General features: G+C 42.5%; 1 protein-coding gene across 1 annotated transcript in view; it reads left to right on the forward strand.

Moving 5' to 3' along the window:
* Positions 1-13,008, forward strand: part of CPNE4 (copine 4) — a 277,997-nt gene that overhangs the window by 71,859 nt on the left and 193,130 nt on the right. Inside the window, exon 2 of the mRNA XM_058657050.1 lies at positions 366-546. Coding sequence (XP_058513033.1) covers positions 367-546 — 180 coding nt within the window. The 5' untranslated portion in view covers position 366. The remainder of the gene's footprint in view (positions 1-365; positions 547-13,008) is intronic.

A 13,008-nucleotide genomic window follows, 5' to 3' on the forward strand; every position in this document is an offset into this window, starting at 1 on the left:
ATCTTTGAAACTTCCCACAAACATGTACTTAATATAGAACTTGATTAGAGTTTGCAGTCTGCTGCACTAATTCATTAATTTTATTTTACAGACTAAAAACTTTTACTATGCAAATGTATGCAAATAATACAGGAAAATAAAGTTCTTAACCAAGTGCAGCTGCTTTTTTTTGTATGTTTGTTTTTTAATATTTTTTTTCCTTGCAATGGTGACACTGGGTTGGCATGTGAGATAATAAATAAATGCTTAAATATTTGAAACTGTGTGTTGAATAATTTCCTGCAGGTTGATTGGAAACCTTTCTCTCACATAAACATTGCGGTCATTGGTACCTCTTTCTTCTCTTTTTTTTTTACCTACAACAGAATGAAGAAGATGAGCAACATTTATGAGTCAGCTGCCAACACACTGGGAATCTTTAACAGCCCCTGCCTGACCAAAGTTGAGCTGCGTGTGGCTTGCAAAGGCATTTCCGACAGAGATGCGCTCTCCAAACCAGACCCCTGTGTCATCCTCAAGATGCAGTCCCACGGGCAGTGGTTTGAGGTAGGCGTCTCCCACAAAACAGAAGCGTGGTGGGATGATGAGCTCAAAAATGTTTTTGACATTTTGTGTCTTTAGGTGGTTGACTTTGTTGGGTTTGGAAAATTCTAGAAATGAATAAGAACGTGTTTCTGTTTGTCTCATGATGTTTTGATGTGGCTGTTTGGATGCTGTGGGTATTTTGCGTTTACCCTTTGTGTCTGGCTTAAAACTTTGAGAGTGACTTTGTCAATTACCAAGAAGCATTCATGATGTACTCTGTCTCAGGCTCAGCTGTTGGCAAAAAGGGTTGGCAACCAGACGGTCAGGAGTAGAGGTTCAATGCAGATCCTAGTATGGTCTTGAGTGAAAAAGCTGATGTTCCAAAAATAGTTCTGGACATAAAGCCTTGTGTTTAAGGCATAATGGCTTCCGTCCGATGATTCACTCTTCCAGCGGCCACAATGGCCAGAGCTGAGCTGATCCAAATCCAGGAGCCTCTTCCAGGTCTCCCACATGGGTGCAGGGTCCCAAGGCTTTTGGCCATCTTCAGCTGTTTTCCCAGGCCACAACAGGGAACTGGATGGGAAGCGGGGCTGCCAGGATTAGAACTGGTGCCCATAATGGATCCCAGTGTGTCCAAGGTGAGAACTTTAGCCATTAGCCTACTGTGCTGGGCCTGACTATTAATTATTAATGGATTAACTTTGGGGAGGGGGTGAAACGAGAAATTAACATTTCTTTCTGTCACGTGTGTTCACTGGAACATGCTTTTTCTAGTGGGATTCCAGCAAAGAGGGGATCCAGTGAAATGTACTGCTCAGGGTGCTGCTGACTAGTGTAAGTGTCTCAGTTGGTCTTGTGTGGAGAAATGTTTGTTTTTGACTGTAGTCTGTTAGCTAGGAAAAAGTGCATTTGACCTCTAAAGTGGATCTTAAAGATGCAAGCTTGATTTTTAGAGTCAAAGACTTAGAATATGACTTTTTGTGCCATTAATAATGTTAAGTGTGAATGAAAATGAATCAGTACATCTTCAAAATATTAGAATTCATTCATTCTTTGACGCACAACAAATTGTTGTTCTTTATAAACCGGTGGTGTTTGTGATATGTTTCTGGCTTCAGAAAATGGAAATTGGATGATGTTTATATTGGATCAAGATTTTAAGTAGTAGTTCCTTACTAAATACCATGATTTTTGACTAACAGAAAGGAAGTGAAACCTTGCGATTTGAAAATGGATTCTAAGTGAATAGCTTCAGAACTTTTATTTTTCTTTTATCTATTCTTTAATTCCTCTAATTTAAGATTCTATCTTTTTTTTTTTTTTTGTAAAACCACTGGATACCCCTCCTGGCCACATAGTAATGACGGAATATTGGAAGAGTTCAATGTATTGATAATTTGGGATGCTTTTCACTTTTCAGTGAAGTGAAAATCATTAGTTCTTTGTTTCTGGTGTGTCCTGATATGTTGATTAACTCCTGGAACTAAACATAACCAACTGGCATAATGGAATGTTTTCCCTAGACTCCAGAGGCAAGGTCTCTTGTGAACTAAAAGCTTGCCTCCCTGGAGTCTGTGTTGCATTTCTGGGTGTGGCTGAATGTGTCTTCTGTACAGCAGAGCCAAGATCATAATTGTGTGGCCCTTGGCAGAGGTTCTATGGTTGGCAGAATACTTATCCTCTGTGGGAAAACTGAAATTGTATTCCAGACTCCAAGGATATTGCTACAGTCACTATCAATTTCATTGTTCCCTTGAATTTTTAATACATGGTATTGAGATCCAACTTGGGAAACCCCAGTTAATTCTGAACACGAATTACTCTTGGATCAGTTCCATATGGAAATGTGTTATAATGAATCTTGAACTCCAGCCAATTGTTGTTGGTAATAATTATTAGAAATAATTGATATGGTTATAGGTAACACAGTAATTATCAGTGGGCCCTAAGACTACTGTCTTTTATAATAATATATCAAAGTAACACACTCTATTAAACATGCAAATCTACTGATTGCATTGGTTGTCATGAAAAAGACATGATTTGTATGCTGACAAAGCCCAGTGTCCAGTGGAACTTGTTCCAACTTTGAGACAATGTGCTGTGTGCACTTAAGATGACTCAAAACAAGGTGTTGACTTCAAGCAGACACCTCAAAGGTGCCTTCTTTCCACTGGGTTTAGGTTTCTTTGTGTTCACCTCACTCGCTCCTGTCCATGTGTAGAGTTTAGTAGAGCTTCCCTTCCGTTTGCACAGATGGGAAAAGGGCATTCATGGTGATGGGCTTCCTGGCCCCCAAGGAAGTGAGTTTGGGGCTTTTCCAGCAATTCCTGTTCGGCTAGGGACCCTATGGAAGAGTCGCTTGGAACAAAGAAGTCAATCTCATATTTGAATGGTTATGGACCTTCTCCCTTTAGTATCTTGAGCCATGAAAATAGAAACCAAAATAGCCAATTCAGGTGTATGTGGGAGATTCAACTTTGCATTGATCCAAAGGTGTGAATTCCCATGCAAGCACACCACACAACAGGAACAAGCAGGTGATGAGTCAGCCACCGACACATATTACTATTAGTTAGCCATTGGTTGTTTTATATTTTTCCATTCTCCATGTAACTACTCTGCAGTTCAGGATTTCCCAGATAAGGAAACTGCAGTTTTGGCAGGATTCCCAAAGCTCCTACAAATTAGTAATTAGTAAAGCTGGAATCTGGTTGATTCCAGAATCCATAGTCTTTTAATTTTGCCGAAGGCTGCGTGCAAAGCTGGTGGCCTGCCCAGCCTGCAGATGTATTTTGTATCCTATTCTTGATGTTCTAACAAGTTTTGTGTTGGTTGCCAAAACTTAAAGGTCAATAAGCTTTTCGTAAAACTCCTTATCAAGCCTCTTTGAACAACCAGGAAATCCAGCACCCTGGGGCCTTTAATCCTCTGGCCAAAATGAGTGAGCAGCTTCCTGACTCAACTAACTGCAAGGCATCTCCCTGATGAGCCTGCCTCACTCACTGGCCCCCAGCCAGTGACCCTGGAAATGTGTGGGTTGAGAGTACATTCCTGCATCGGTACCTGGTTCTCTGAAATGCTAACCTATCAGATACAGAAAGAGATGAGAACTAAATCATGAAAATGAAGTCAGTTAAAACATCCCTGTGGGATATCACAGGAAAGCTGCATTCTCAGAAATGTTCTGTTCACACCTGTTGACTTGCAGTGTTTCAGTAGATAACACTTAGCCTGGCAGATGATTTAAAAAAGAAAAAAATGCAATAGTTTTCTTGCATTCACAAACTTTCTGCCATGGTTTTGCATCAAATTCCCATTTGGGAAAAATTTGATGTTGTCTTCAACTTTCCCCTTAACGTGTTCTTAGTAAGAGCACTTTTCTTTGTAAAATCTGATTTTACCGATATTAGAAATCTCACCATGAGTACTGAATAAGAAAAAGACAAAATGAAATAAAGCTGGAAGATGTTTCTTCCCAGTCACCTGTGGTCTCCCTGTGGTCAGAGAACAACAGTTCTGATTTCCATTTTGTCAACTATGTACTTGGAGGTAAGACAAGAAGATTGCTGGCTTGTGCCATATATATCTAATTGGATTTCTTGTCATTAAAATCTCAAACTGGTTAATGTCATCATGTATGAGAGTGGAATCATGCAGATTGAAAATTCATGCAAGAAAAAGTGTTAGAACTGAAATCTGTGTTGGATGTGTGCTCCTTCCTTCTTTCCTTCCTTCCTTCCTTTCTCTCTCTCTCTATTTCTTTTTTTTTCTATTGGAAAGGCAGATTTACAGAGAGAGAGAGATACAGACAGAAAAGATCTTCCATCCACTGGTTCACTCCCAAAGTGGTTGCAATGGCTGGAGCTGAGCCATCTGTAACCAGGAGACAGGAGTGTCCTTTGGGTCTCCCACATGGGTGCAGTGTCCCAATGCCTTGGGCCATCCATGCTTTCCCAGGCCACAAGCAGGGGGGCTGGATGGGAAGTGATGTAAAATGCAACTCAAACAGAAACCTCCTGAAAACTGATCCTTGATCCCACCATCCTGGACTCAGTACCACCTTGAATGCCTTGAATACCTACTTACCCAACACTACGGTAAATCCCTTAGGTCTCAGCTCCCTAAAGGCCCACTTGCTTAAGTAACCTTAGTGACCTTCAGGGTCAAACCTTGCACTCCACCAATCCCCTGAGGCATTTATCCCTGGTGTCCACCTGCAGCCACACCTGCCAGTCCCTGACCCCACACTCTCCATACCCACCTGGAGGCTATAAAGGGGCCTCTTGTTCGTTCTCTCTCTTTCTCTCTCTCCACTTTCTCCACATGCTCTTCTTTCTGTTGTTTTTCTGTTCTCTCTCCTTCTGCTCCTGCTTTCTCCCTGCCCCACAGCTACCTCCTCTGCTGAAACGATGACCTCCTTGAATGACGTATTGCGTCTGGATTTGGGGTTTCAGGTAATAAAAGTAACAAGTAGAGCATACAGGACATGAACCAGTGACCATATGGGACTCTGGTGGATGCAAGGCAAAGATTTAACCACTAAGCCATCACACCAGGCCCGAATGTGAATTATTATTGAAGGGCAGATTTTTCAGCTGGAAGAATAATGTGTGGCTTGCTGCAGGGAACAGGGCCATATGACGTGGACCCTACTGCCTCTTTGGCCTGAAGAGTCCACCAGCCACATTCTAGACATTCACACTAAGTGTTGGTCATCATTACACATCTTCATAGTGTTACCCAAGTCTCAGGATGGTCACTTGGGTGGGGGAATTAGAGATCAGGGAATGAGCTAGAGACAATGTCTACAACTGGAGCTCTCTGTCTATAATTGGAAGCTCCTTCAACATCTCATAGGAGGTGTTTTTGACACCTTGCTTAGGAACCTGTGAATCATCTCTTTAAGGAAACCATCTTCCCTTTAGCAGTTTTACTCTATTTTTATCACCTTACTTAATGATGACTGATTTTTAAAGATACAATAAATGCATTACAAATACTTAGAAAATGTGTCATGTACTCATTTTACATATATGATCCTATTTAATGATCAAAATGATCCTAAACATTGGGCTCCATCTGTATTTTATTTTTTCTATCTGGCTGAGATAAAATTGAGAAGTGAGAATTGTGTAAGGTGCAAAGGCGCAGGGGGAGTTAAGCAGCTTGCCTAAGTTCTGAGCGGAGGAGCTGTGGCAGATGGAGCTCGGGCTGGCTTCAGAGACAGGGTCTCATTCTGGTTGCCTGGGTCCATCGAGGGCCATCTGCTGAGTGTTTGCTGTGTGCTACGTGCCAGGTTTTTACATGCACAATTCTAGCATCCTCATGACACTGGGGGAAGTAAGAACTGTGATGGCCCAATTTACAGGTGCGAAAGCTCAGACACAGGCAGAGTACATGGGTAAAGTCACGCAACTAGTGAGAAAGGAGTACTGGGAATGGGACTCAGGTCTTTGTGTTAGCTGCCATCCTGTCTCACCCTGTTGGTTGTAGAGGCAGAGGAATCCAGCATAAAGCACATTATAACGAACACATTCTCCTCTTTGTAGGCATCCACGGTCCTCGTCCACAGTCATATGTACTAAATAGTGATGTGGGGCACGGGGTGGATATTCCTTTACTTGAGAACTCCATGCTTCTTAGTCGCCTTTCCCAGTTCAATGATCTTCATCTCCCCTAAAGCTGAATACCCATGTTCCCGGTCCTGGAATTTAGAGTAGGACTTCCTGGACATTGTGTCGAGAGGATGATGAGGTGAGGGTCACAGTGCTGATGGTGAAAGTCCCTGATGGGAAGTGGTGAAGTGAAATGATGTCTCCATGCCACTCTATGTGACTCCAGGGGTGCAAGTACAGTGAGGCTTTGGTTCAGGACAGAATACAGTGAGGCAGTGACATCAAGGACCTGCTGCTTCACTGCTGTTAATAACTTCCGGAGGTTCGTTCACAATTGTCCTGTCACTTGTGACCAATTAAACGTCAGAACTTTTCCATGAAAAGACTACAAATGGAAGAGCTTTCTCGTTTTGTCTCTCCTTCTCTTTGTAAATCTACTTATGTGATAAAAATAAATACATATTTTTAAAAAGGAATATTTTCCTTGAGGTAGGGCCTTTGCTTCTTGTGGAGGTATCTTGGCAATGATGTCCTCCCTTCTTTCATTTTTAAGAATTATTTTGAAAGGCAAAGTGACAGAGAAATGGAGAAATTGCTATCTTTCATCTACTTTTTGGTTCACTCCCCACATGACAGCCATCGTCAAGACTGGGCTAGGCTGACGCCGGGAGACAGAAACTTCACGCTGTTCTCGCGTGGTTGTGTCAGGGCTTCAGTACTTGAGCCATCACTCTCTCCTTCCCGATAAATTAGCAGGAAGCTGGATTGAACGTGGAGTCCCTGGAGCTGCACTGTGGGATGCGGACATCCTAAGTGGCAGCCTCAGCTGTACAACGTTCATCCTTTCTTTCTGTCTTAGGATAAGATGTGCTACTCCTAACTGTTCTTCCACATTTTAAATGATTGCACAACATTCCTTTACATAAAATCTTGTGTCATTTGCTAAGCCGGTTCTCCATTGTTGGCTATTTATTTTCAAACATTTGCCATAATAAATAATTCTAGGATAAATTGTGCGTGCACAGGGAATATCTATACTCCACCTAATATTGAAGAATCCTTTTTTCCCCTTGAAGTTAAGTTACTAAGTGAAGTCAGGAGCGTTCTGAAGGCTTGTGATTATAATAGGCAAAATGCTTTTTCAGAGAATAGTAACAAGGAAAGATCCGTTAGTAGGTATAGAAGTACCCCAGTTTTGACTTTCGTTTTGCTGCATTTATTTTAAGCAGTTCACATTTCTGACATGGAGTGTTATGTCTGTTTGGGAGGACCTGTACCTGACTTCAGATTGACCTCCTAAAGCTTCCCGCTGGCAGACAATATAGTGTTCAGAGCTGTGGAACCAGACGACCTAGATGTAAAAGCGCCAGTCCAGACATTATTAGCTCTAAATGACTGAATACTGACACCTGCCTGTGCCTCAACCACGGTCCCTTCATCTGTAAAATTGATATGATAATAATACTTTCCCCTTTAGAACCACTGGGAGGATTGAATAAGTCAGCACCTGTCAGGTTGCTTAGCATCGTTCCTGACTCAGGCTGTTGTGATTGGGCAGATTATTATGTCTGTGGCATGTTTTAGGGAAAAGAACGACTAAAGTAATTAAAGGCTACCATGGCTGCAGGCAGATCTGGAAGTCATGGGGGAGATGCTGAGTTGTGTCCCTGGATTCCATCCCAGTGCTGGGGCAGCGGCCGTTTGAAGCAGGACTGTGAGGTGGATTTGTCTGCTTGTGAGCATCTCCAAATAGGGACTGTCCTGACCTCATGTGGGAAAACAGAAATGCACCTGCTGTTAGGTTTATTTCTTTTCCCTTGTGGGGCTTGTCATTGAGGCAAGAGGTTTGATTGGAGAGTTTTGTGAAGCTCTCGTGTGCAAATTGTCCTCCCAGCAGCTGAGGCCCTCGCCTTCCACGCACAGATCAGGACTGGGACGTGCAGAAGTTTCTTCTCAGATTCTGTTGAGTTTCATTTCCTTCTTATATCATTTAGGTTTTAAACTATTTCCTGCTCTTTTTGCTTGTTGCCTTTCTTCTGCTGGGGAGAATGAAGAACCCAGGAGTTGTGGTCTGGATGGTGAAGTCATACTTCCGAGTTCTGCATCCCAGGCTCTATCTGAACTTATGCCACTGGGACCTCTCACTGAGATTGTGAAAAGCAGAGCTGCAAATCAACTGAAACAAGTTGCAGGTTTTGCTGGGACAGGGAGACATACTGTGCATAAAATGCATCAATATGTAGCTATTTAAAACATTCAGCTTGCCTGTAAAACTTATCATGGAAAATAATAACCAAAAAAAAAAATTAAAAGGCCTGGCACTTTAGCTCAGTGGCTAAAGTTCTTGCCTTGGCAGGCACCAGGATCACATATGGGTGCCAGCTCCAGTCCCAGCTGCCCCACTTGCCATCCACCTCCCTGCTTGTAGCCTAAGAAAACAGTAGAGGATGGCCCAAAGCCTTGGTAGCCTGCACCCTTGTGGGAGACCCAGAAGAAGCTCTTGGCTCCCACCTTTGGATTGGCTCAACTCCGGCTATTGCATCCTCTTAGGGAGTTAACCAGCAGGTGAAAGATCTTTCTCTTTCTGTATCTACTTCTCTGTACATATGTCTTTCCAATAAAAATAAACAAATCTTAAGTGTTCAGTTTGGCAAGTGTTGAGAAATATATGTTCCCTTGCAACTATTGTCCTAATCAAGAGATATGCTGTTTTCTAAATTAGGTTTTATTATACTTAAATATAGAACAGTAGGTAGTGTACATATTTCCTTTTCCCCTCCACCTTTACTAAAGCATGATGAATATGTATACCTGCACAGAACTAATATATGAAGTCAGGAATGGATTTAAATAGATGCTGATGCTAGTATCATCACAGTCCAGAGAGTCAACATGGCCATCACCCCTGCAAGTTTCCTCGTGCCCTTTGTGTTTTGTTTGTGTTCGTGGTAAGAACATTTAGCATGATATCAGACCTCTTAGCAAATGTTGAAGTACAGGACACCTTCATGTTATGTAGGACCCATGTGGATGCACTGATTTCTGGAATGTTCCCATTTGGTCAGCAGCAGTTCTCCATATCCCCTCCTCACTCTGCAGTAACTCTCCTTCCTACTGTAGACCATCATGGTCTGTGCACAGAACTGCTTTTAAGAAGACTCATGTACTCTCTCTCCATCTGAGACTTATTTCACTTAGTGTACAGTATGCCAGCTCACCAGTAGTGGAAGTTGCATCTTCTTAAATCCTGAATGGTAGTCTTGTATGGATTGATTCCATAACTTACAAAGAAATCTATATAACGTGAACAAGTTTTGTGTATCTTACAGTGCTGATGTAGGAGCATAGTGATACTGCCCTCCCTGCCTCCCCACCTGCCAAAGTTCCCACCCTCCCTCCTCACAACACTATTCATTCACCTGCTAATGGTCAACTGGGTTGATTGCTTATGTTGACTGTTGCGAACTGTGTTACAATGAACATGTAAGTGCAGATAGCTCTTCCAAAGCCTGACTTCAGTTGTTCTGGAAATTTGGCCAGATGTGACATTGCTGAATCACATGGTAGTTTTATTTGCTATTTTTCAATTGTTTTCTATAATTGCTGCAGTGTGTTACATTCCCACCAAAGGTACAGAAAGACTCTAGTTTCTCTACCATCAGGCCAACACGTGTTTGTGTGTGTGTCTGCGTTTTGTTTCATTTTTGTTTTCTGTTTTTTTGTGACAACCATCCTAACAGGTTGATATGTCATTGTGATTTTGATTGCCCTGATAATTAATCCTATTGAGGACGTTTTTTTTTCCTCTCTGGAGGAATGTCTATTTAGTAATTTGACCATTTTTAAAACCAGCCTATTTTTTTCCTGTTGAGTTTTAGCAGATATTAATATACTTTAGAACTTAATTATTTATCAAAATATGACTACAAGTGTTTTCTCCCATTCCATAGGGTTTTTTTTTCCTTCACTTTATTGATTGTTTTCTTGGCTAGGAAGCAATTTTTTAGTTTGAAGGGATTCCATTTGTCTGTCTTTGCTCTGTTGCCTGTGCTTTGGGTATCAAATATGAGAAAGAAAAGAAGAACTGTTGTGAGGATCAGGGTCAAGAAGGTGTTTCATTTTCAATCCTATTAGGATTGAATTCTTACGGCACGAGATAAAGTTTAGCTTTGTTCCTCCACTGTTCCCAAAGCTCCTTCTTTAAGATGGTGTCCTTACCCGCTGTGTGTCCTTGGCTCCCTTGTGAAAGATCAACCAACCACAGATGTGACAGACATACGTACTCACATTCTGACACATGGAAACCATTAACTCCCACGTTGTGTTCTCATCAGTTGACATTATAGTCAGTGACAGATTTCAAGTGATCCTAATAAAATCATGTTAAATTGTTAAGCATATTAAGGTTGTAGTTTAAAGGGAGGGCATAGGGTCCTACTGCAGAACATTTTTCGGGGGAGGACAGGGGAGAGACTCAATGGAAGAGTGTAGTAAGAAAATCAAGAACTCCTGAGCTGGTTTTCCTGTGAATCCACATCATCCATGGGTGTGTCCTGTCAGGCTTCAGTCCAGTCTGAAACGTCTGCTGGACGACCTGGAAACTGGTGCGCTTGATCTGGGTCAGTTTGGAAACAAGGCAGAGGTTCACTGCAAGTCACCCGTGTGACCTTGGCAAGTTTCTTGGCCTGTTTGAGCCTTCCAGTTTACCTAATCTCTAAATGGCTGTTGTTAGCGTAAGTGACTGAGGGCTGGGATAATGAAGGAGCAGATGATGTAGGCTGTGGAACCAAATATTTGCAACCTCTGCATGACCTTATGCAATGGCTTCAAGTTCCCATGCCTGTGTGCTCAGCCTTGGTAAAATAAAAGTACCAGTAAAACCTATAACATGGGTTTATTCAGAGAATGAAATGAGGTGACGCTTCAGAGTTATTTAACATATTTGATGCTTCCTAAGGGAATACTGGATGGCAAACTAATGTGGTTAGCAAATCTTGCAGCACCCAGGACATGGATGATAGCAACAACTACTACTTAAGGTGCTGTGTGTTTAGTGGCCAGAGATGAGTTTTAGTCTGTTCTTTGCCCAGTTTGTCCTTGTAAAATATGATAACTTTTTTTGTAAGATAATTTAACAGACTGCTAAGGTTCTGGTTGATCTCTGACTAAGCCCTATTTTGGATGGTTCTGGCTTCCCTAGTGGGGGGATTATCTCGGTCTCCTTTCCCTTCCTTTGTCTCTGCAGTTGGAAGATGAATAGACTGGAAACGACATCTTTATACTCATCCATGTTCTCTAATTTCTAAACTCGGGATCACAGAGAGGTCAGGCTGGTCCCCTCCCTTCCCGTCTCTGCTCGGTGCCGACATCAGCTCCCACTGTGTGACTGTCTTGGAAGAACAGTGACAAAAAGCTCTTTGCTTCTAGAAATCCTAGATGTTTCAGGGACAGTGCATATGCTAATTAAATATTTTACCTTGATTCAAGCTCAGAAATGTTCTGCTCCCCATCTTTCAAATACTTGGTGCTTCAAGAACGTTCTCTCATTGATAACTTGATCCCAGGCATTTTCTCCTTGAGTGAAGAGGATTTTTTGTTGAAGGGTTGCAATTTTGAAACTGTGTATCAAGGGAAGGAAAGTTGGATACACTCCCCCCACTTGTGGTGGGAGGAGTTTTTTTAGCCTGGCTGTTTTTATTTCTTGTCATCATTCTTTATTATGTCTTGTAATAGTAGCATATACACATTTCCTTAGCACTGACGTCAAAACCAACACCTAAACTCAATCTGTATTTCATTGCAGCTGCACTGTTTCAAGCTATGCATTTTATACCTTTAATACTCAGTGGAGCATTAAAAAGTGAAGTTTCTTTTCTTTGACATCTGCTACGTTTGCCTCTGTCGAGATCTAAGAGAACAGGAATTTTAAGAAGACCCGAGTCTATTCTCCCTGCACTTGTTTATTTTTTAAGATTTGTTCGTTTTTCTTTGGAAAGCCAGGTTTACAGTGAGAAGGAGAGGCAGAAAGAAAGTTCTTTCATTCATTGGCTCACTCTCTAAGTAGCTGCAATGGTCAGAGCTGAGCCAATCCAGAGCTAGGAGCCAGGAGCCTCCTCCTGGTCTCCCATGCCAGTGCAGAGTCTCAAGGCTTTGGGCCATCTTTTACTACTTTTGCAGGTCATAAGCAGGGAACTGGAAGGGACATGGAGCAGCCGGGACATGAACCGGCATCCGTTTGAGATCCTGGAACATGCAAGACAAGGACTTAGCTACTGAGCCATTGCACCAGGCCCTCTCCCTGCACTCTTTGAGGCAATCCTGGAGCAGGTAATAATGAGATAGCTCCTCGGTTTACTCATGTGCAGGTACAGACCATGTAGATGTCATTGATTTTGCTGCTGGGTTGGAAAAGGAGGATGAGACAAAATGAAGATTCAGGCGTAATTCCAGGGGTGTGAGCAACTGGGTGAATGATAGTGGGCAACACTGAGGGAGGCGTGGGTTGTTCCTAGTTTCTAGAGCTGTGTCAGCACTTTCATCAGTGGAATGGGTGTTTGTCCTGGTGGCTAGGATGCCTGCAAGCCAAATCAGAGTACCTGGGTTTGAGTCGTGGCCCTGGCTTCTCATTCCACGTTCCTGCGAATGCAGACCCTGGCAAGTAGCAGAGCCGGCTCTTGAATTGTTGAGTCCCTGCCACCACTGTGGGTATTTGCACTAGCGCCAGCCTGGCCCAGTCCCAGGGGCTGCGGGCATTTGTGGAGTGAATTAGCAGGGTGGAATCGCTGTGTCGTTGTCAAATTAAAAAAATTCTGCAGCAAACATTCTTGTGATGTGCAAGAACCACCTGGCCTACTGATACAGT

The sequence above is a fragment of the Ochotona princeps genome, chromosome 30, assembly GCF_030435755.1.
Source record: "Ochotona princeps isolate mOchPri1 chromosome 30, mOchPri1.hap1, whole genome shotgun sequence".
Taxonomy (NCBI): Eukaryota; Metazoa; Chordata; class Mammalia; order Lagomorpha; family Ochotonidae; genus Ochotona; species Ochotona princeps.